The sequence below is a fragment of the Polypterus senegalus genome, chromosome 3, assembly GCF_016835505.1.
Source record: "Polypterus senegalus isolate Bchr_013 chromosome 3, ASM1683550v1, whole genome shotgun sequence".
Lineage (NCBI taxonomy): Eukaryota > Metazoa > Chordata > Cladistia > Polypteriformes > Polypteridae > Polypterus > Polypterus senegalus.
In genome coordinates, this window is record NC_053156.1 from 111,456,282 (window position 1) to 111,477,398 (window position 21,117).

The 21,117-nt window shown below is 36.5% G+C and overlaps 1 protein-coding gene across 2 annotated transcripts in view; it reads left to right on the forward strand.

The window, feature by feature from the left end:
* The window catches only part of trmt11 (tRNA methyltransferase 11 homolog), a 116,992-nt gene that overhangs the window by 84,030 nt on the left and 11,845 nt on the right, over positions 1-21,117 (forward strand). For both annotated transcript variants that reach the window (XM_039747817.1, XM_039747816.1), the window contains one exon: positions 574-694. In XM_039747817.1, the coding sequence (XP_039603751.1) occupies positions 574-694 (121 nt within the window). The remainder of the gene's footprint in view (positions 1-573; positions 695-21,117) is intronic.

Below are 21,117 nucleotides of genomic sequence, written 5' to 3' on the forward strand. Positions count from 1 at the left end.
TTGCACACATAACTATCACTTTTTGTAAAACTGTAAAATTTAAACCATGATGGCTTCTTAATAGTACTGTATTATGAGATTTATTTTTTGTTTCTCTGACAGGAATTATCTGTCTTTTTCATGTTAAATTACTATATAGTAGAATGCTAAGGTCTGTGTGTGTCCCCAGTCCCTATGGATTAGTCTAGTTTTTGTGTGATTGGTTAGTTTGGTGACATAATCGAAAGAGGAAGTGCAAATGTGAGAGGAGAGCAAGGTGCCTCAGAATGACAGACTCAAAAACAGTTGTTATGAGATTGGACTTGAAAGAGGGACCACTGGTCAAGACAGCTTCAAACACATGAGGATACTAAGGGAAGGTGCGGATATTACACATAGGACAAGAGTAATGTGGTAATTTGGGTGGTATCAAATATAATGTTCTCATATTTTTTCTTTGTATATTTCTGTTGGAAATGTATCCCTACAGTTAATAATTTTTGTAATGTTCATTGAAATGATATTAAAATATTTGAAAAATAAACACTACTCTCTGAATCAAGTAATGACATTTATGTGGTTTGGTCCTAACAGATATAAGGAAGAAATTATACCTCATCACCCTTGTCTGAAGCTAATTAGCAATTGTGAACAGATTCTTTCCAGTCATACATCCAGGCGGTTAATAACGATGGAGAAACAGAAGGAGTTTGAGGTAACCTTCTGTGATTTTTTTTTGTCTCTCTCATGGATGTTTCCTTTGAATTTGCCATATTATTTTTACAATTAAAGACTAGTTTTAAAATAATTACATTAAAATTTATCTGTCTTCTTTATGGCCTTAATATTTCTCCTGCTTGTGAAAAGCAGTTCAGCTTTTTTTTTTTTTTTATAGTGGACTGAGGATAGTAATATAAATTATAAAGATACCAATCTCTGTAAGTCCTATGTAGAATTCTAAAATTGAGAATCAGCTGCTACAAAAAATGTATTTCGACTTGTATAACTTCGCTCAGTAGAATATAGTTTATCATTAACCGGATATGCTTTTTATCAAAGCAGAAAGAATCGACCAAAAACGTACGTCACTGAAGAGCAGTAGTTTGTTCCCAGTATTTATTTCTCGTCTTTAACTGATAATCATTTGTAATCAGATTATTTGGCACTGTTTTTTCCATTGAGTTCTTTATTTGTTTAATTATAGATAATATTTCTTCACACAGTGATTGTTCTTGCTGTCAATCAAGGTACAGACCCTACAGTAGAGGTCTGCATTTACACAGTTTTAATGAACTGCTGATTAAATTCTTGAAAAAATAAATATATATCCGTGTTAATTAAAGGACAGATCTGTGTGTCTGTCTGGTTTCTATGTCTCTGTCAGATGGCACATCACAAACATTTGTAGTAATAAAATGCACTGTATTTGTCATTCTAAAAGATCATGCATCACAAACCTTCAGTGCTACAGGGATTTTTTTTTGTTGACTTACACAGATCACTGCCTCAACACAATCCTGTCTCTAATCTCTGCAGGCAGTTCCTTCATACTCATTGCTTGGTTTTTGATCTGATGACATCCTTTGAACCATATGTAGATAGGTGTGAGCCTTTCCCAACCATGTGCACTCCACTGAATTGACCACAGGTGGACTCCAAACAAGGTTTAGAAATATCTTGATAATGATTAGAAGCATGGGATGCACCTGTGCCAAATTTCAAGTGCCATATCATAGGCTTTGAATTTTGTCAATGTGATACTTGTGTTTTATATTTAAAAATAATCAAAAACATCTACAGTCCAGTCTCACTTTGTCATTCTAGGGTATTGAGTGTTGCTTGGTGTGGGCGACAGAAACAAACTTAAATGATTTTAGCACAAGGCTGCAACATAGCAAAATGTGAAGTGAAGGTGTCTGAACACTTTATGAATCCACTGTTTATAATTTATAGTAGACAATAATATATATTTAGATAAATCTACTGTATACACAAAGGCATAGGTTGCTTTAGAGAATGTCTCACATCATTGTAGTCAGCTCTGCTCAGTATAAACTTAATTTATTTTGACTTAGGCCATAAAATCAAGTTGCCAGCAGATGATTCTAGGAACACTTAATGCTACAATCAAAGAAAATTCCTGAAGATATTAGAAAAAAATTAGTCGATGATATCTGTCTGGAAGAGACTGCAAAGGCATTCCTAAGTAACTGGAACTCAAAAAAAACTTAGACTGAGTCATAATTACTCAATGGAACATCTATGAATAGTTGTGAATCTTCTCATGAGTGTTTAGTCTGCCAAAATGACTTCAACATCTCATTTTAAAGTCATCCATACAGTCACAAATGATGCTAAAAAATTCCAAAGAACTGTTTGGTTGCAGTCATTGCAGCAAACGGTTGTTCAAATATGTTCAGGTTTAAGGGGGGACTTTTTCATACAGTACAGTTGGTGTTGGATAACTTTGTTCATTGAATAAATTCCAAAAGTTTACTCATAAATTTGCATTAGAGGAAATCAGGAAGGTAGAAGACAATTTTTCACAGCATTGTATATAGTATAAATACTATACTAAAGTTGTTGAAATTGGCTTTATAATAGAAACATTGATAATACTTCCATTTTACATATAGATATGAGATTCTGCTCTATTGTCATGTTTTCTGGCTTTTCTTTAATTTGCCTTCCTAATGTTTTCTTTCTCTTGTTTTTGTAAAGTTTTAACTAACAAGTACAGATTTAAAGCACTCCCCAACCAGCACTTTTCTAAAGAAGGTGATCATTTATGATGTAATTGTTTAGTTGTTAAAGTATACTGGATCCATCTTTTGTGCATCTTTGTGAGCTTTACATTTTATAACCCTTTATGGCTTATTGCATTTTTTAACCCCATATGTCCATCTGTCTGTCTATCTAATGTTTTCATTTTTTAATGAATTCTATTAATCACCTACAGTGAATCTGAACAAAATAATATACTACTACTTCCCATACATGTACCTACTATATCAAATGAGATTAAATTATATTAGTTGTTAACATTGCTCTCCTGCCCAATTTGAAAAGCATTGCAAACAAAACACCACATATACAGCAGTTACTCCTGTATATTAAGATTGTTAAAATCTTAGGGAACCATCTTTTTATATTAATACTTTATATGATTAATTTTTATTTAGTTTTAACCTATATGTAGTATTATTTATGTATATTATCGAGACCCTAAATCTTAATACTTTTAAGTAAACTACTACACATATTTTATCCTGCACATCTAATGAAACATTGGAAAACAGTTTGTCATACTTTAGAAGCAGCCAATGCCCACAAAAAGAGCTCACAGTTCTCAATTTTAGTTAAATGATCTATATCAGGGAGTTTTTATAATCCAGTTAAATGGTATTGCTTGCTGCCTTCAATATATTTGGCAGTCTTCACTTTAATTAGCGCTTTAATAGTTTACACAAAGAAAACTATTTTCTGTACCTTTCTATACCTTTTTAGTAGCACATAAATATATATTTTTGTGTATTTTTCAATTAGTATCTTCAGAATTTTTTTTTATCATCTTATAGGACTTTTAGCATTTATTTTATGTTTCATTTCAGCTCTTAAAAAACATCTTTTTGTTTAATATGGTATCTATCATTTATTGTTATCCCAGTTTATTAAGTAATATTCCATTAACAAAAATAATTTTTTTGGTTAAAAATTTCTGTTGCCATCTTGTCAAAGCTGTCCTTTGCCATTAAATATAGTTTTGGGCTCTTTATAGCCACGGTCTCCTTATGTAGCATTAGGGTTCATTAATCATTAGCTTATGTGGCCATAAGTTAAAATTATAATTAAGAGACTGTTTGGTGCAAGGTGTTGTTTTAAGTTTCCTTATTTTACTACATTTACCTTTTAAATGTTCCATTTTTTTCTGTTTCATAATAACAGTTTTAATAGAATTGATGTGAACAGGTCTGCATTGATTATGTGCTATTTTGTAAAATCATGTGTTGTTTTGTTCTATGGTTGTCAGCTGTGGTTAGTTACAGATGTCAGGAGGTATGGATGGAAAGGAATTCCCCTAGTATCAGCCAATAGCTATCTTGGGTACTCCTAGGCCACTTAGCAACAGTATCTATAGAAAGTTGTTAGCACATCCTCCTGATAATTCAGCTTCACTTTAGTTTTGCAGTTATTACCGTCCAGTTCTTAAGTGGTGCATTGTGTTTCATCTACAATGTAACAAAATAATGGCCCACCACCTGCAGATGTATCATGTTTTAGTAAATGTTTAAGTTTCTAGTTCATGATTTTTTTTTAAGTATACAAAACAGAGTAAAATTCGTATGCAACACATCCCCACCATCTGATGCTATGTTTAGCAAATAGTATAAGTTACATGTGGACTTTTTCTTGAAACCTTTCAACTGTTTCTCACCCCAGAATATACTGTTTTTAATCATGCCACAGTGTATAGACACACTGTCCAAATGTATGCTTTCACATGTGAGTTTGTGCTGATCTACTACTTGATGAATCTTTTAAAAGAGAAACAAAACATCATAATTTGCCATCTTTAAAATCATATTTACAGGGTAAAGTAATGCACAGATATCAATATTTCATTCTGTATATTTGGAAGACTTTCTGAACCTTGATGGTTGCCTTTAACATTTTTTATTAAGATTATTTCTGAGGAGTATGACAGAAAAGCTCACCTGGTACAGATGAAAATAAAAATGACAATTTTTTTTATATACATATCACTGATGGCAAAGTACATGAGGTAAAAACAAAAGGATGAAATGTACTTTGAGCATTGGTAAGATATTAGAATACAAATACTGTAGTACAATAAAAAAAAACAACTTCACTCTACATTTAATGCTGTGACATTCTTGCTTGTTAGTTGTTGTTATAATTATCCTTTCTGAAGATAAACCTTTCTTCTATCAGCTTATGTGGAGCTTGTCAAATGGAGCCAAAATTAAACTTTAAGCATTTCCAGTTTTAGAATAAAACGAGCAAGATGTGAAAGCCAGATAAACAGAGAGCACTTCTTTTCTATACCTCAAAAGTATAAAGACCGGTATGGAAAATATCTGAAACTGCCCTTTAGAAGTTGTCTACTGATACCCAGATACAAACAATAAACTGCTTAAATGAACCTTGGATTGTGCACCACAGCTAATACTGTGGGGATCGATGTGTTTCAGTTAAATACCTGATACAATTTACGTAATCTAGATGAGAAATTTGCTTCACTGACATTCCTTAGAGTTATTAAAATCCATGGAAGTTGTTGTCTGTCAGAACATTTTTGTATTCCTGAATTAATAACCACTGCTACTACTTAATAAGATGAGAACAAAAAAAAGATAGCTGGTTGTCTAGTCTTTAAGATAGTACACTGTTATTTGTATCAGCTAAAACTACACCCTCCCCACAGGTGAGGGTGATCCAGAGCATTACAGGAATTTTTTCCCCCAGAAGTTAAATATCATGGAGACCTTGTCAGATTTGAGCACTGTATGTTTTTTCCTTTTGTATGATTGTTTAACAAATTATTTTAAATATGAAATTATGTGACACAAGTACAGTAATTTGAAATAGAAATTTTAATATTGTTTGTTGTGGTTCAGCATTGGTTTCTATTTACAGCTTTTTTTGTCTGTAATTTTGGTACGATAATTCTCCAGCTAAAAACACAGGGTAAGTTAAATATTAAAAAAAAAAACATTTTTGTAGGAGTATTGCTTTAAGAAAGGAAGACGCTACATAGTAATAAACTGCCTGAAAATAAAATAAACTGTCAAAAGCTTTGCTTAAAGGAGCTCAAGAGACTAATGTAATGCTGCGGATATAGCCTATGTAACAACAAAGTTCTGCTTTAATTATATTGTTGATATTAATACCAGTAAAAGCAAATGTAAACTTGAGTGTAAGTGGAATTTTAAAAAATAATAATAAAATGCCAGATCAGTTGTAATTGGCTAGTTTCCAGGATTGTTTAAGAAAAAAATGCGGACACAAACTCTGTAATCTAAAAATAAATGATCAGCTGGGCTCTTTTTTATTTATTTATTTTTTGCATAAGCTACAATGTCTGTGCCTTTTTTCCTGTTCTTTATATATTCTCAAATTATTGATGACTGCTCATACTTTACTTAACGTCACAAAATAGACTCAGGCTAAATGATATTGTTCAGGTCGGTTTTGTGATATCCAAGTATAGCTTAGATTATTGCTGGATAGAAGAAATTTGTGCTCATGATTACATAATTAAATTTCATTAATTAAGTTGTGGGAATATGTTACATGTATGACAGTGTCATAGTATATAAATGACTTACTGCTTGGTACTGTAAGCCTCATATACGACTTTTACTCCAGCACTAAGGAATTTAACAAGGTTGACAGCCTGGTTACATATGCATTGAATACATATAAAAAACATATATTTATATAAGAGCTCATATAAAAGATACAAAGGAAATTACTACTGTTGTAGTGATCATTATTGTTGTTAAAGTTATATTTTCTCTGCATCATTGCCCTGTATGCAGCTGTACAATGCTGTGCCTTATCATAGATAAGAATTTCTAAGGCTTATTGAACAAAACTTGGAATATGTATGCACCTATTTTGTGGCCCGGTACATGTTATTCCATTGTAACACAAAGTATTTTACAAAGACAAAAACTTTTCAGACAAAGGAAATAATGTTAAAAAAAAAACAAACAAAGAGAGCAGTGTTCCTTCAAGTACTACATGTTGTCTGCATGATGACACAGGTTATTTAGAAACTTCAATGTCAGTATAGTCTCATTGTTGTATTCTCAAGTTTATGAAAATTTGCAGGTCCTTTATAACGAATACCAACTTGTACATTTGTTAGTTTTTTGGTTTCTTTTGCTTTACATGAATGTATGTTAATTTACAGGTTGACATACCTTTAAAGCCTAATTCTATTTTTTTATTTTACGTGGTTTCATTATATTATGTGATATTTCACATATTTTGTCATTGATTACTCTTAATTGGCTTAATATTGGGCTGTGTGGACACCCTGTTTTGGCTTCATGACTTCTACAGGGATTGCACCTTCTTCCTGTTGCTGCTGAGATAAGCTTTGAGTTTCTGCTGTTAACAAAATAAGTAAAAAAAAAAAAATCTACACAACAGGGTGCAGTTTCAGCACTGCTTACACTAACTAATCTCATCAGTGTTAGAATTGGTGATAGGGCTTTGCTGCATTATTAGCATCCTTGAGGCTTTAAACGCCAACTCAATATGTGACATGAAAGTACAATACAATACAATTTATTTTTGTATAGCCCAAAATCACACAAGAAGTGCCGCAATAGTGCTTTAATAGGCCCTACCTCTTGACAACCCCTCAGCCTTGACTCTCTAAGAAGACAAGCAAAAACTCCCCCCAAAAAAACCCTTGTAGGGAAAAAATGGAAGAAACCTTGGGTAAGGCAGTTCAAAGAGAGACCCCTTTCCAGGTAGGTTGGGTGTGCAGTGGGTGTCAAAAAGAAGGGGGTCAATACAATTCAATACACAAAGCAGAACAAATCCTCAGTACAGTATAAAAATAAAACATTTACAAGTACGGAGCAGAATTTAACAGTAGATGCTATCACATAATATGATTTGGATTTGTTTAGAGTCCTGGAGAAATCCGCCATCAAGCTGCCTCCACCATTTGGCCATTCCACAGCTGAAACAGCACTGGGCCAGCCAATCCGATGAAAGGACCCCTCTACCCCATGATTCCTGTGATCCTCCATCAGGGATGACTTTACCTTAGGCAGGCAAAAAAAATTGGCAGGTGGGCTGTGGAACCAAGTGCCACATTTGAGTACCGAGAAGAGAAGCAGAATAGGTGAGGGTTAGTAACAAATTATAATTATCATGTTACTTATGTTTTAGTGCTAATGACTAACAACAGAGATGCAGTCTATACAGTTAATCAGCTGCTCTAGTCAGGATATGCTAAATTGAAGTAGTGAATCTTCAGCTGGGATTTAAAAGCTAAGACCGAAGGGGCATCTCTTTTAGTAGCAGGCAGACCATTCCACAGCTTAGGGGCCCTGTAACTAAAAGCTCGACCTCCCACTGTTATTTTATTAATCCTTGGAATCATAAACAGACCAGTATCTTGAGATCTTAATGTGTGCTTTGGTTTGTAAGTCATGATAAGTTCAGACAAGTAAGCTGGACCTTGGCCATTTAATGCTTTATATGTTAAAGGGAGGATTTTGAAATGTGCCCTAAACTTAACCGGGAGCCAGTGTAAGGATTTAAGAGCTGGAGTTATGTGTTCGTATTTTCTTGTTCTTGTAATAATTCTTGCAGCAGGATTTTGGATTAACTGGAAGTTGTATAAAGAACAGTTTGAACATCTAGTTAACACTGAATTGCAGTAGTCAATCCTACTAGAAATAAATGCATAAATGAATTTCTCAGAATCCTATTTATTTAGAAAGTGCCTTAATTTCCCAACATTTTTAAGATGGAAGAAACTTGATTTGGACAACTTTGTAATACCGGTATGTGCTTTAAATGACACGCAAGAGTCAAAGATAACTCCTAGATTGTGGGCTGATTCAGTAAAATTAATGATGAAATGATAAAATATTGTTGTGATCAGCATCATTCCCTCCAACAATTAACATCTCTGTTTTATCTTTATTTAAAGACGGGTAGTTTTCGTCCATCCACTCCTTTATTTCACTAACACAACTAATTAAAGACAACATCAGAGAAACTTCATTTGATCTAAATGAAAGGTATAAATGGGTGTCATCTGCATACAAGTGAAAATTAACATTGTTTTCTAATGATAGATCCCAGTGGAAGCATGTAATGTGAAAACAGTAAAGGTCCCAGTACTGAGCCCTGTGGGACACCATATCTCACTTCTGTGTATAATGATGGAGTGCTGTCAGCACATTTCTGTACATATTAGAATCGATTTGACAAATAAGAACTAAACCAAGCGAGCACAATGCCTGTAAGGCCAACATAATTTTCTAGCCTGTACAGTAAAATAGAATGGCCAATGGTGTCAAATGCTGCACTTAAGCCTAACAACATAATTACAGTTGAGTTTCCTTCATCAGAGGATATAAGAATGTCATTTACAACCCGCGTTAATGCAGTTTCTGTACTATGACCAGTACAGAAACCAGGCTGGAATTTCTCAAATAAATTGTAATGTGTAAGGTGTGACTGAAGGTTATTGGCGACTACTTTTTCTAGTATTTTAGAGAGAAAGGGTAAATTTGAAATAGGCCTATAATTATTTAGTATGTGTGGGTCTAGGTCTGACTTTTTAAGTAATGGTTTAATTACTGACACTTTTAGTGCATCAGGTACTGTGCCATGCAATAATGAACTATTGATAATGTTTAGAATAGGCGCTGCAAGAACATCCATTGCACTTTTTACTAGTTTTGTTGGCACTGGATCTAGGGAACAAATAGTGGGTTTCATTTTAGAAATTAAAGTTAAGACTTCCTGCTCAGTTACAGGATTAAAATTACTAAAGTGGTGAATGCAGTGTGAGGCAGGGTCTGCTAAGGTAGTATGCATTTTGTACTGTGATGCCGAGTTCTGGAATCTTATTTTTAATTTTCTCATTGAAAAAGTTCATAAAGTCTGTACTGCTAATATCTGTTGGTATTTTGCACTGTAGATCTGCATTCCCATTTGTTAATTTTAACAACTGTTCTAAACAATACTCAAGGTTTTTTATTACAACAACAACAACAACAACAACATTTATTTATATAGCACATTTTCATACACACAGTAGCTCAAAGTGCTTTATATAATAAAGAATAGAAAAACAAAAGACATAATAAGAAAACAAAATAAGTCAACATTAATTAACATAGAATAAGTAAAGTCCAATGGCCAGGGGGGACAGAAAAAGAAAAAACTCCAGACGGCTGGAGAAAAAATAAAATCTGTAGGGATTCCAGACCATGAGACCGCCCAGTCCCCTCTGGGCATTCTACCTAACATAAATGAAACAGTCCTCTTTGGATTTAGGGTTCTCACGGAAGGACTTGATGATGATGGTCACGTAGACTTCTGCCTTTTAATCCATCCATCATTGTTGGAGCATCATGAAGCTTTGAGTAGGTGGAGGTGGCGCAGGCCACCACCACAAAGAAACCGGAAAAAGAAACAGAGAGTAGGGGTCAGTACGGATTTTAGAGCCACCATGAATAGTTATTATGATGAATTGAACATACAGAGTATCAGGATTAAGTTAAATTGAAGTTATAAAAGGCCATGTTAAAGTAATGTGTTTTCAGCAGTGTTTTAAAGTGCTCTACTGTATCAGCCTGGCGAATTCCTATTGGCAGGCTATTCCAGATTTTAGGTGCATAGCAGCAGAAGGCCGCCTCACCACTTCTTTTAAGTTTTGTTCTTGGAATTCTAAGGAGACACTCATTTGAGGATCTGAGGTTACGATTTGGAATATAAGGTGTCAGACATTCCGATATATAAGATGGGGCGAGATTATTTAAGGCTTTATAAACCATAAGCAGAATTTTAAAGTCAATCCTGAATGACACAGGTAACCAGTGTAGTGACATTAAAACTGGAGAAATGTGTTCGATTTTCTTTTCCTAGTTAGGATTCTAGCAGCTGCATTCTGCACTAGTTGCAAACGATTTATGTCTTTTTTGGGTAGTCCTGAGAGGAGTGCATTACAGTAATCTAGTCGACTGAAAACAAATGCGTGAACTAATTTCTCAGCATCTTTCAGTGATATAAGAGGTCTAACTTTACTATGTTTCTTAAGTGAAAAAATGCTGTCCTAATGATCTGATTAATATGCGATTTAAAATTCAGATTACAGTCAACAATTACCCCTAAGCTTTTTACCTCCGTCTTGACTTTTAATCCTAATGTATCCAGTTTATTTCTAATAGCCTCATTGTATCCATTATTGCTAATCACTAAGATTTCAGTTTTCTGTTTATTTAACTTGAGAAAGTTACTATTCATCCATTCTGAGATACAAGTCAGACATTGTGCTAGTGAATCAAGAGAATCGGGTCATCAGGTGCTATTGATAAGTACAGCTGTGTGTCATCAGCATAGCTGTGGTAGCTCACGTTGTGCCCTGAGATAATCTGACCTAACGGAAGCATGTAGATTGAGAATAACAGCGGACCCAGGATAGAGCCTTGTGGAACACCATATCGGATATCATGTGTCTTCAGTTGTAATTACCACAACTAACAAAAATTTTCTCCCTGTCAGGTAGGATTCAAACCAATTTAAGACACTGCTAGAGAGGCCCACCCATTGACTAAGGCGATTTCTAAGAATATTGTTATCAATGGTGTCAAATGCAGCACTCAGATCTAAGAGGATGAGAACAGATAAATGGCCTCTGTCTGCATTACTTTGCAAATCATTTACTACTTTAACGAGTGCAGTTTCTGTGCTGTGATTTGTTCTAAAACCCGACTGAAATTTATCAAGAATAGCATGTTTATTTAGGTGGTCATTTAACTGCATAATGACTGCCTTCCTAGAACTTTACTTAAGAAAGGCAGGTTAGAGATGGGTCTAAAATTTTCAAGAGCGAGGGTCAAGATTATGTTTCTTAAGAAGGGGTTTAACTACAGCAGTCTTAAGACAGTCTGGGAAGACCCCCGTATCTAATGACGAATTTACTATGTCAAGAACATTATTAATTGATACTTCTTTGAAAAACCTTGTTGGTATTGGATCAAGGACGCAGGTGGAGGGTTTTAATTGAGATATTTTTTGTAAATCTATCCTAGTGAAAGAGTTTAATTTGTTTATAACAGGATGCTGGGGTTTAGGAGGATCCTTAGTGTTGGAGGGATATACTATGTTATTTCTAATATCATTAATTTTTTGATTGAAAAATACAGCGATAGCCTCACAGGTTTTACTGGAAGTACTTAGGAGGCATTCCTTTGAGTTACCTGGGTTTAGTAGGCGATCAATTGTAGAAAATAAGACTCTGGGATTACTAGCATTGTTATTTATAATCTTAGAGAAATAGCAGTGCCTCTCAAGATGGACAGTGTTATTGTATTCTGTTATTTTAACTTTTAATATTTCATAGTGGATAGTTAGTTTAGTCTTCCTCCATTTACGCTCAGCTCTGCGGCATGTTCTCTTTAAATCAGACACTCTTTGGGTCTTCCATGGTATAACAATGCTAGAAGATTTTTTCACTGTCTTTTCAGGTGCAACTATGTCAACAGCAGCTCTCACTTTAGTATTAAATCTTTCCACCTTACTATTTACATTATCCTCGCTATTATAGTTGGCACTATAAACGGACTGATTGCTTAGAATGTTTGTAAGTTTTAAAGCTGCTGCTGAGTCAAAGAAGCGTTTTTTAACAATATGCTTCTCATGGTGTTTTTTATCATTATTTCTATATTAAAAAGTAGAAGAAAATGGTCTGATAGACCAGTATCAATGACCTGCTTTATATCAACTTTCAGTCCTTTAGTAATCACTAAGTCTAACGTATGACCTGCTTTATGTGTAGGCTGATTTACGAGCTGCCTCAAATCAAAAGAATCCAGGAGGTTCATAAATTCTTTTACTTTTAGATCACACTGATTATCTATATGAAAATTAAAGTCACCAACTATTAGGAGTGTGTCATAGTTAGTAATTAAAATTGACATTAAGTCAGAGAATTCCTCAAAAAATTGCTATCTATTATTGTAAATCACATCTCTTCTATATAATCTTGGTAAGGGGCCAGATACAACTAAATTCCGACTTATTTTCTTTTAGCTTTGGTGCATAGAGAGATGAAGTTCCTCTTTAATACCTCAGATTGCTGTAAATAAATATCATTAATGCCAACACGCAGCAATAAGATAGATACTTCGTCGGCGACATGGTCCAATGCGGCCTCTGTGTCAGAAATCTTGGCCCCTGCGAGGCATTGAACATTAACTGCTGGTTTAACATAGTTTGGAATTCTAACATACTGCACTATGGAATTGCCAGTTTTGAGCACTTTTTATTCTTAGTTTCCACAGTGCTTCGAATCTGTTCTGGGTCCGAATTGGTGAACTGGGTGCCCCTGTCTTACTGTTACCCACTCACCCTGTGGCTGAATTAATACTGCAGACTTCGGCCATACTGACTACAGTGGGACCTGGAGAGACTGAGTGATGAAAGTGGGTAACAATGTTCTTCCCAGGCCTGAAAGAACATATTGGTAATATTTCTTAGAAGGCAGGAGAAAAAAAGTGTATAAATTATGTAATATGCAGCACAAATTCAGTATACATGGGTCATATTTGGTATTGAAGATGCACACTTCATATAACAGATCTCTGCATTTTAACTCTATATGTGAAAAAAAGTCAAGTCTTCAAGTGCTTTACATCTGTCAGTATTTATGACAGATGGGTGAAAGTAATAGTATGGTAATCCAGTAAATATCTGATTGTATCTTTTGTAACATGACAAAGGGAAGTAATTCTACTTTTTGTGTGCATTGCTAAAGTCTGTTCTCTCACTCTTCCTGTGCGGGACAGCAGTTGTGAGAGTGGTGGAAATTATTATTAGTGTTACTAGGGGGCTTCCTTCGCCAACCTTCCCCCCGGCCTGTACTACATGCCAGCCACTGTATGTCTCTGCCACTCGCGTTGTGAATTGGGGGCTGAATGCACCCCAAGAAGACACGGCAATAAATGGCAATACAATGGGAAATAGATTTTTTTTTTTTTTTTAAACCTCCTCTTTGTTCGATCAGCTGCTGGCTTACTGTGATCTGCATCTTGCCCGGCGCTTCGAAAATGTAAAAGCCTGTGCAGCATCTCCTTTTGTCTCACTGCCTTGTCTATCTTCTCCCCCAGACATCCTCTACTCCTGTGGGGGTCTCACTCCCGAGGTGCACCCCTATGAAGAGGAAGATTTTCTATTCTTGTAATTGAGAGACGGCACTGTCCCCTCCGACTACACACGGAGCTTCATTCACTCCTGAAAGAGACTTATGTTTGTTTGAAGTATTTGAATAATGTTTCTGTCTGTAAAATCTCCTGTGTATCTGCGCAACTCTGTGAAACATCATATGCATAAAAAAATTAGGGGGTTTCGCTCACCAACCTCCCTGGCTTGCGCTACGTGCCAGCCACTTCACGTCTCTGCTGCTCGGATATGTGGATTTCACTTTCACCAAACAGCAAATCTTTTAATTCTCGTGGATGTGCCTCTTCATTGGGAAGAAACACTATCTTTCCCTGATGGCAACACAAATTAGACGACCTACAAGTCTCCGACTTAAAGTTTAAATCCAAACAATATATTCGATCTCTTTTTGCTGATTCGTTATTTCACTGAGTAGTAATTTCTGTTTATTTGCGCTAATGCGATCTTTACTATCATTTTTTTGAGACATTTGAATTTTAGTACTTTCATTATGTCTAACCTGCTCTGCATGTGTATCACGCCAACATTTTTGAATTCTTTACGATGTTTTACTTTGTCATCTACTCTTTGTCTTTTATTTCCAGTCCTGGGCGTGATTAAATCTCTTTGCACAAAGTTGTGTCTCGTGGGACGTGAAAGTGTCTCTCTGAGAAAGTCTCGTCTCGCTTCTCCTCCGAAGATTTTTTTTTCTATAATAGAGAGATTTATCAGATTCCCAACTATCCTTAATATTGTAGCCAACTGTATGCTGTGTGTGATATTACATTTTATTGAAGTATTTTTATTGAAGTATTATAATATGATATGAAATCAAAGACTGGTAGGATCACTGTAGAGCATAGACAAAACAACCTCAAAAGCAATTCCAAGTTCTGCAGCTAGTCACAAAAGGTCTTTTTGAATATGTGCCTCCTCAGGAGAATTGCTGGAGGTAAAATCTATCCAGTGTGTTAGAAATATTATAAAATAAATTCAGTTCCCAGGACTTTTTATGTGTGTGATTTTCCAAAATAACTATTTAATGCAGGAGTGTGCTCTATAATTCAATGAAATGGGATTAGTATGGATGTAGTCTGAATATGTGATTGATAGTCTCAATCCATGTGTTATTGAACTTGACTTGGTGTCCTTCTGTTTTCTTAACTATAATCAGCTGTGATTTTAACTGGCAGTGAAACTCTCTTCCATTGAATGATCTCTTGCCTAGCTTTTCTTAAGGGAGTAGTAAGCTCACAGTTTTGTAGTGCACAAGTCTGTGTCTTGTTATACTGTGACCAGGACCCAAACTAAAAACAGAACAGAGTGCATTGTCTTCAACTTACAGATCATGTTTTTGTATCATAGACTTAACTAATAAATTAATTTATGAAATAAGCAAATTTTCTTTTCCAAAACACTCAATAATGGTGAAGAAGAAAATCTTATAAAATATTACCTAATGGCCCAAGTTTTTAAATAATGGTGTTTTTTTTAATCTTTATTGTCTACTAGAGGCTTCCAGTTTTTTGTGACCTTTTTTTGAAACTTAGTACACACTTCTTCCAAGAGCATTTTTCTTATATATTGTAAGTCAAAGCCTTATTTGGTATTTTTACATTAGAAAGACAAAAGCAAGTACTTGGCTGCTAAAATATAAGGAAATGTATAAATGTGTTATTCAATGCCCAAGCAGGGGTACAGGGAATTATTTTGAAGCTTGCTATCAAGTTATTCCAAAATTTAAGGCCCATGTAGCTAAAGGTAGCTACACCAAATGTTATTTATCCTTTTATTTCAATAATAGGCTTTGTCTATTAATGTGAAACAATGAACTGTCTGCACTTATATGTTCATGGCACCATTAAAAATCACTGGATTATACTTAAGAAAGGCAAGGACGCAATTTAAATATACTTTACCATATAATGTTATATATTAAATGTAAGAATTCTTTTTTTTTAATAGTGAACATTTTATTAACAGGTAAAAATCACAGTAGACATTTTCTAACATGTTTTAATTGAAACTTGAAATTTTAATTATATTCTCATAGCTCCTTATAGTGATACTAATTAAAGTTTAAAATGTAGGATGTTAAGCTAAAATCAGCTGCTAATGTGGGAAAAGAGAATAAACTTCTACTCGAGAAATTATTATGCCTGGGTACATGACTATGACTATGAAACACTCCTAAAATAAAACCTCTTCCCCTAATGCCTTCCAGACAAATCTAGACATCATTAAGATGGTGCTGATCGTCCAACTAAAGAAGACTTGCATTTTAATTCTATTTGACATAAATAGCACCCCCCTTCTCTTCTGTCTATCCTTCCTAAAAATGTATACCCATCTATGTTATACTCTGTAGCAGGGCTACATAGTAGTAATAGTGTTTGTGTTCGTACCACGTGCGTCTTGTTTCCATCGTCCCGTTTACTGTTTGTGTATGTCAGTGAATGCCGTCCCGATGATGGAAGGAGATCGCAGCCCCAAACCTGGAAAACACCGGTTTTCAATTAATCAATTACATTCGTGACAAGACTATAAAAACAATCAAGAGAAGAGGAAGAGGAGAGGAGAGGAGGAGATTTTTCGATATACGACCACGAACCACCTGTACCTGCTGTATTTCACATCGCGCATTTCCATCCAGTTTGTTTTCATTCCGCCGGACTCACTCCAACACCCTCATCATCGAGAGACCCCGGGTCGGATCATTTTCCACCACCGCCGAGGATACACGGTGAGGCTGTTCCATTTTTTCCGGGAATTACAAACACTTCATATATTGGTTAACCAGTCATCTGCATTTCAGGACAATTGTTACTCAGACTCAAGTTTACGACCGTTCATTTCCGTATTTCATTCATTCTTTTTTGGTATTTGTGTTGTTTGTTATATGTTACAAGGGCAAGGGAGGGGTAGTTATATTCATCTAAGGATTTGTCACGGTGTTGCTTTGGTGGAGGGATATTTATAATTTGTTTAGCTTGTCTGTTTCATTTAATACAATTTATCAGTTTACATATCTGCTTTTCTTTTGTGTTTTTTACACCGTCGATTGTGGGGGAAAGGTTTAATTTGTTAAAGGTACGGCTTGATTAAGATTTAACCTCAGCAATTAATCCAGGCCACAGGTCTCGGAGGTGTAGCTGCCGGCCGGGTAAGGGGCGGCCGTTACATAAGTGGTGCCCTCTCTGAGGAATCTTTGGAGAAAAAAAAAAAAAAAACTTAGCCGTCTGCCTTTTATATATTAAAAAAAAATAAATAAAAAAATCTTCCCCTCAGAATAACATCATGTCTGTAGTGCGTGCCCAGCTGGACGACACCATTGCTTCGCTGCGATGTGAGGAAGGAGTAGCCGGGGCTCACCACGTCACGGTCAGAGCATGTTCAGTGGTGCAGGAGGTGGTAGATTCTTTACAGTCGCTGTACCTTGAAAATCACCATGGACCTGAAGAGGATGGGCAGGAAGATGTTTCGCCTCCGTGGGAAGATCTGGCGCAGCAACTTGCTCGCGTAAATGAGAGGGTCTGTGAGGTAGCCGAAAGCGCATTAGAACGTGAAGAAGCCTTACGAACCCGCATCAGCAGCACCCAGGAGGAGATGAAAGAATATGTTAATGAACAACTTAAACTCCTGGGACAAGAGATCGTGCTGTGCCTCCAGAGGCGGGATCGACGCTGGCGAGAATCTCTTCAGGGGGAAGTCAGGAGGAGTCTCCAGGCGTGCCGTCAGTCACCTATCCACTCGACACCTCGGGGTGCAAGGCTATATATCGTCACCCGTCCTCCCACCCCTGGGGTACGCCTGGCCTTCCCCAAGCTGGGGGCTCAATATTCTACAGATGATGTCCTCAACTTTGTGGAAGAAGGGGAGGCGTATTTGGCTGTCACGCCTTTGACAGTTGAAGAACTTTTGGGAGTGATAGGGGCCTCCCTTTCTGGGCCAGTGCGCAGTTGGTGGCTGACCGCGAAGAAAAACATCACGGACTGGGGATCCTTTCGACAAGCTTTCCTTGCAGCTTTTCTTTCTGAGGATTATGAGACCGAACTTGAAGACAAGCTGCGATCCATGGTGCAACTTCCAACACATTCCATCCGGGACTTTGCATATGAATATAGGGCTTTGTGTTTAAAGTGGCGGCCGGCCATGTCCGAAGAAGAGGTGGTCCGCCGCATCCTTAATGCCTGTAACCCGCGGCAAGCTGGGTGTCTCAGGGGGGTTGTGGGGTCGGTTGAAGATCTGGTTAGGGTTGGCTCACAGGTGGAGCGGGACTGGGGTAACTCCAAGTCGTACTGGAGTAAAATACAGTCCAGTGCAAAAGAAACCCAGTCCTTAAGACCCCAGCGAGTCAAGCCTGGCCGGTCGGAGGCCGATCTCACGATTATGCAGGTCAGTGCGTCCCTCCTGGTCGTCCCAGTGTCGCTGCGGGGGTGGCTGGTGGATGCGGTGGTGGACACCGGAAGCCATCATACCCTCATCAGAATATTTGGAGGAAGATTTGCCAACCGTCAGATAAAATGACACCTGCCCCATCTGTAAAAATGGAAACTAATGAGAAATTCATTGTTGTGAAGCTATCATTTTACATCTGGAATATGACCATGTTCTAAGTAAAATCTGTCAAGATCCAATTGTTGACGTGCTTTGAGAAGTAAATCCTGTTTTTCAGGGGAATTCTACAAACTAATAAAGAAATATGAAAAGAACATGATGTCTATTGAAATAAACGTAAATTCTAGGGATAAGGGAATACAGAAAGAAACAATGAGTAATTGAAAGTTAAATTTTACTGAAGACAAGCAAGAACATTTTTTGAAAGACAGTATTTTCTGGCATAATTAGTACAAAAAAATCTGATTCTGATGAGATCATTGCAACTATATTTAAAAGAAAAGTGGACTGTTATACCAGTTATCATTTAAAGAGAATATAGAATAGATGAGGCAAGACTTATCTTTCAGTCATAACTGTGTGGATGCAACTATTGGCAAAACTATTTTTATGGAGCTGTGTGGAAGCAGAATTATATATACAGTAGAACCTCGGTTCACTACCATAATTCATTCCAAAACTCTGGTCGTAAACCGATTTGGTCGGGAACCGAAGCAATTTCCCCCATAGGATTGTATGTAAATACAATTAATCCGTTCCAGACCATATGAAGTTTTTAAGCACAAATATAGTTAATTAAACCATAGAATGCACAGCGTAATAGTAAACTAAATGTGAAAACCTTGAACAACAGAGAAAAATAACACTGCAATAGTTTGCGCTATAGCGCTACCAACCGCTGGCTAGAAGCACTTTTTTAATGACTTTTAAGCACAGGAAAAAAAATGAACATTTGAAAAAATCCGTAATTTAATAAACCACTAAGAAAAATAACATTGCAACAATGCACGCTACGAACCGATCGCAGGAAACAGAAGTGAAAACAAAATCAAGCCCAGTGCATTCTTTTACTGCCTTCCTACCTGAATGTGTCCAGCTCTCTCGTGCGAGTTGTACGTGTACCGAGGCATTCGTGAACCGAGGTTCCACTGAGAGAATAACTATATCTTAATCTATGTAATGAACTGAGAGAAGTTTACACATATAGTCATATGAAAAAGTTTGGAAACCCCTCTCAGCCCGCATAATAATTTACTGTACTTTCAACAAAAAAGATAACAGTGCTATGTCTTTCATTTCCTAGGGACATCTGAGTACTGGGGTGTTTTCTAAACAAAGATTTTTAGTGAAGCAGTATTTAGTTGTAAGAAGTTAAATCAAATGTGAAAAACTGGCTGTGCAAAAATGTGGGTACCCATGTAGTTTTGCTGATTTGAATGCATGTAGCTGCTCATTACTGATTACTTGCAACACCAAATTGGGTGGATTAGCTCGTTAAGCTTTGAACTTCATAGACAGGTGTGTCCAATCATGAGTAGAGGTATTTAAGGTGGTCAATTGCAAGTTGTCCTTCCCTTTGACTCTCCTCTGAAGAGTGACAGCATGGGATGCTCAAAGCAACTCTCAAAAGATCTGAAAACAAAGATTGTTCAGTATCATGGTTTAGGGGAAGGCTACAAAAAGCTATTGCAGAGGTTTAAACTGTCAGTTTCGACTGTAAGGAATGTAATCAGGAAATGGAAGGCCACAGGCACAGTTGCTGTTAAACCCAGGTCTAGCAGGCCAAGAAAAATACAGGAGAGGCATATACGCAGGATTGTGAGAATGGTCACAGACAAATCACAGATCACTTCCAAAGACCTGCAAGAACATCTTGCTGGGGATGGTGTATCTGTACATCATTCTACAATTCAGCACAATTTGCACAAAGAACATCTGTATGGCAGGGGGATTAGAAAGAAGCCCTTTCTGCATTCACACCACAAACAGAATCGCTTATTACTATATATGCAAGTGCTCATTTAGAACAGCCAGATTCATTTTGGAACTAAGTGCTTTGGATTGATGAGACAAAAATTGAGTTATTTGATCATAACAAAAAGCGCTTTGCATGGCGGAAGAAGAACACTGCATTCCAAGAAAAACACCTGCTACCTACTGTCAAATGTGGTGGAGGTCCCATCATGCTGTGGGGCTGTGTGGCTAGTTCAGGGACGGGGTCCTTGTTAAAGTCAAGGGTCGGATGAATTCAACCCAATATTGGCAAATTCTTCAGGATAATGTTCAAGCATCAGTCACAAAGTTGAAGTTATGCAGGGGTTGGATATTCCAACAAGACAATGACCCAAAACACAGTTCGAAATCTACAAAGGCATTCATGCAGAGGAAGAAGTACCATGTTCTGGAATGGCCGTCACAGTCCCCTGACTTGAATATCATCGAGCTGTCCATGCTCAGCAGCCATCAAACTGGAGAGATTTTGTATGGAAGACTGGTCAAAAATACCTCCATCCAAAATCCAGACACTTCTCAAAGGCTATAGGAGGCGTCTAGAGGCTGTTATATTTGCAAAAGGAGGCTCAACTAAGTATTGATGTAACGTCTCTGTTGGGGTGCCCAAATTTATACACCTGTCTAATTTTGTTATGATGCATATTGCATATTTTCTGTTAATCCAATAAACTTAATGTCACTGCTGAAATACTACTGTTTCCATAAGGCATGTCATACATTAAAAAGAAGTTGCTACTTTGAAAGCTCAGCCAATGATAAACAAAAATCCAAAGAATTAAG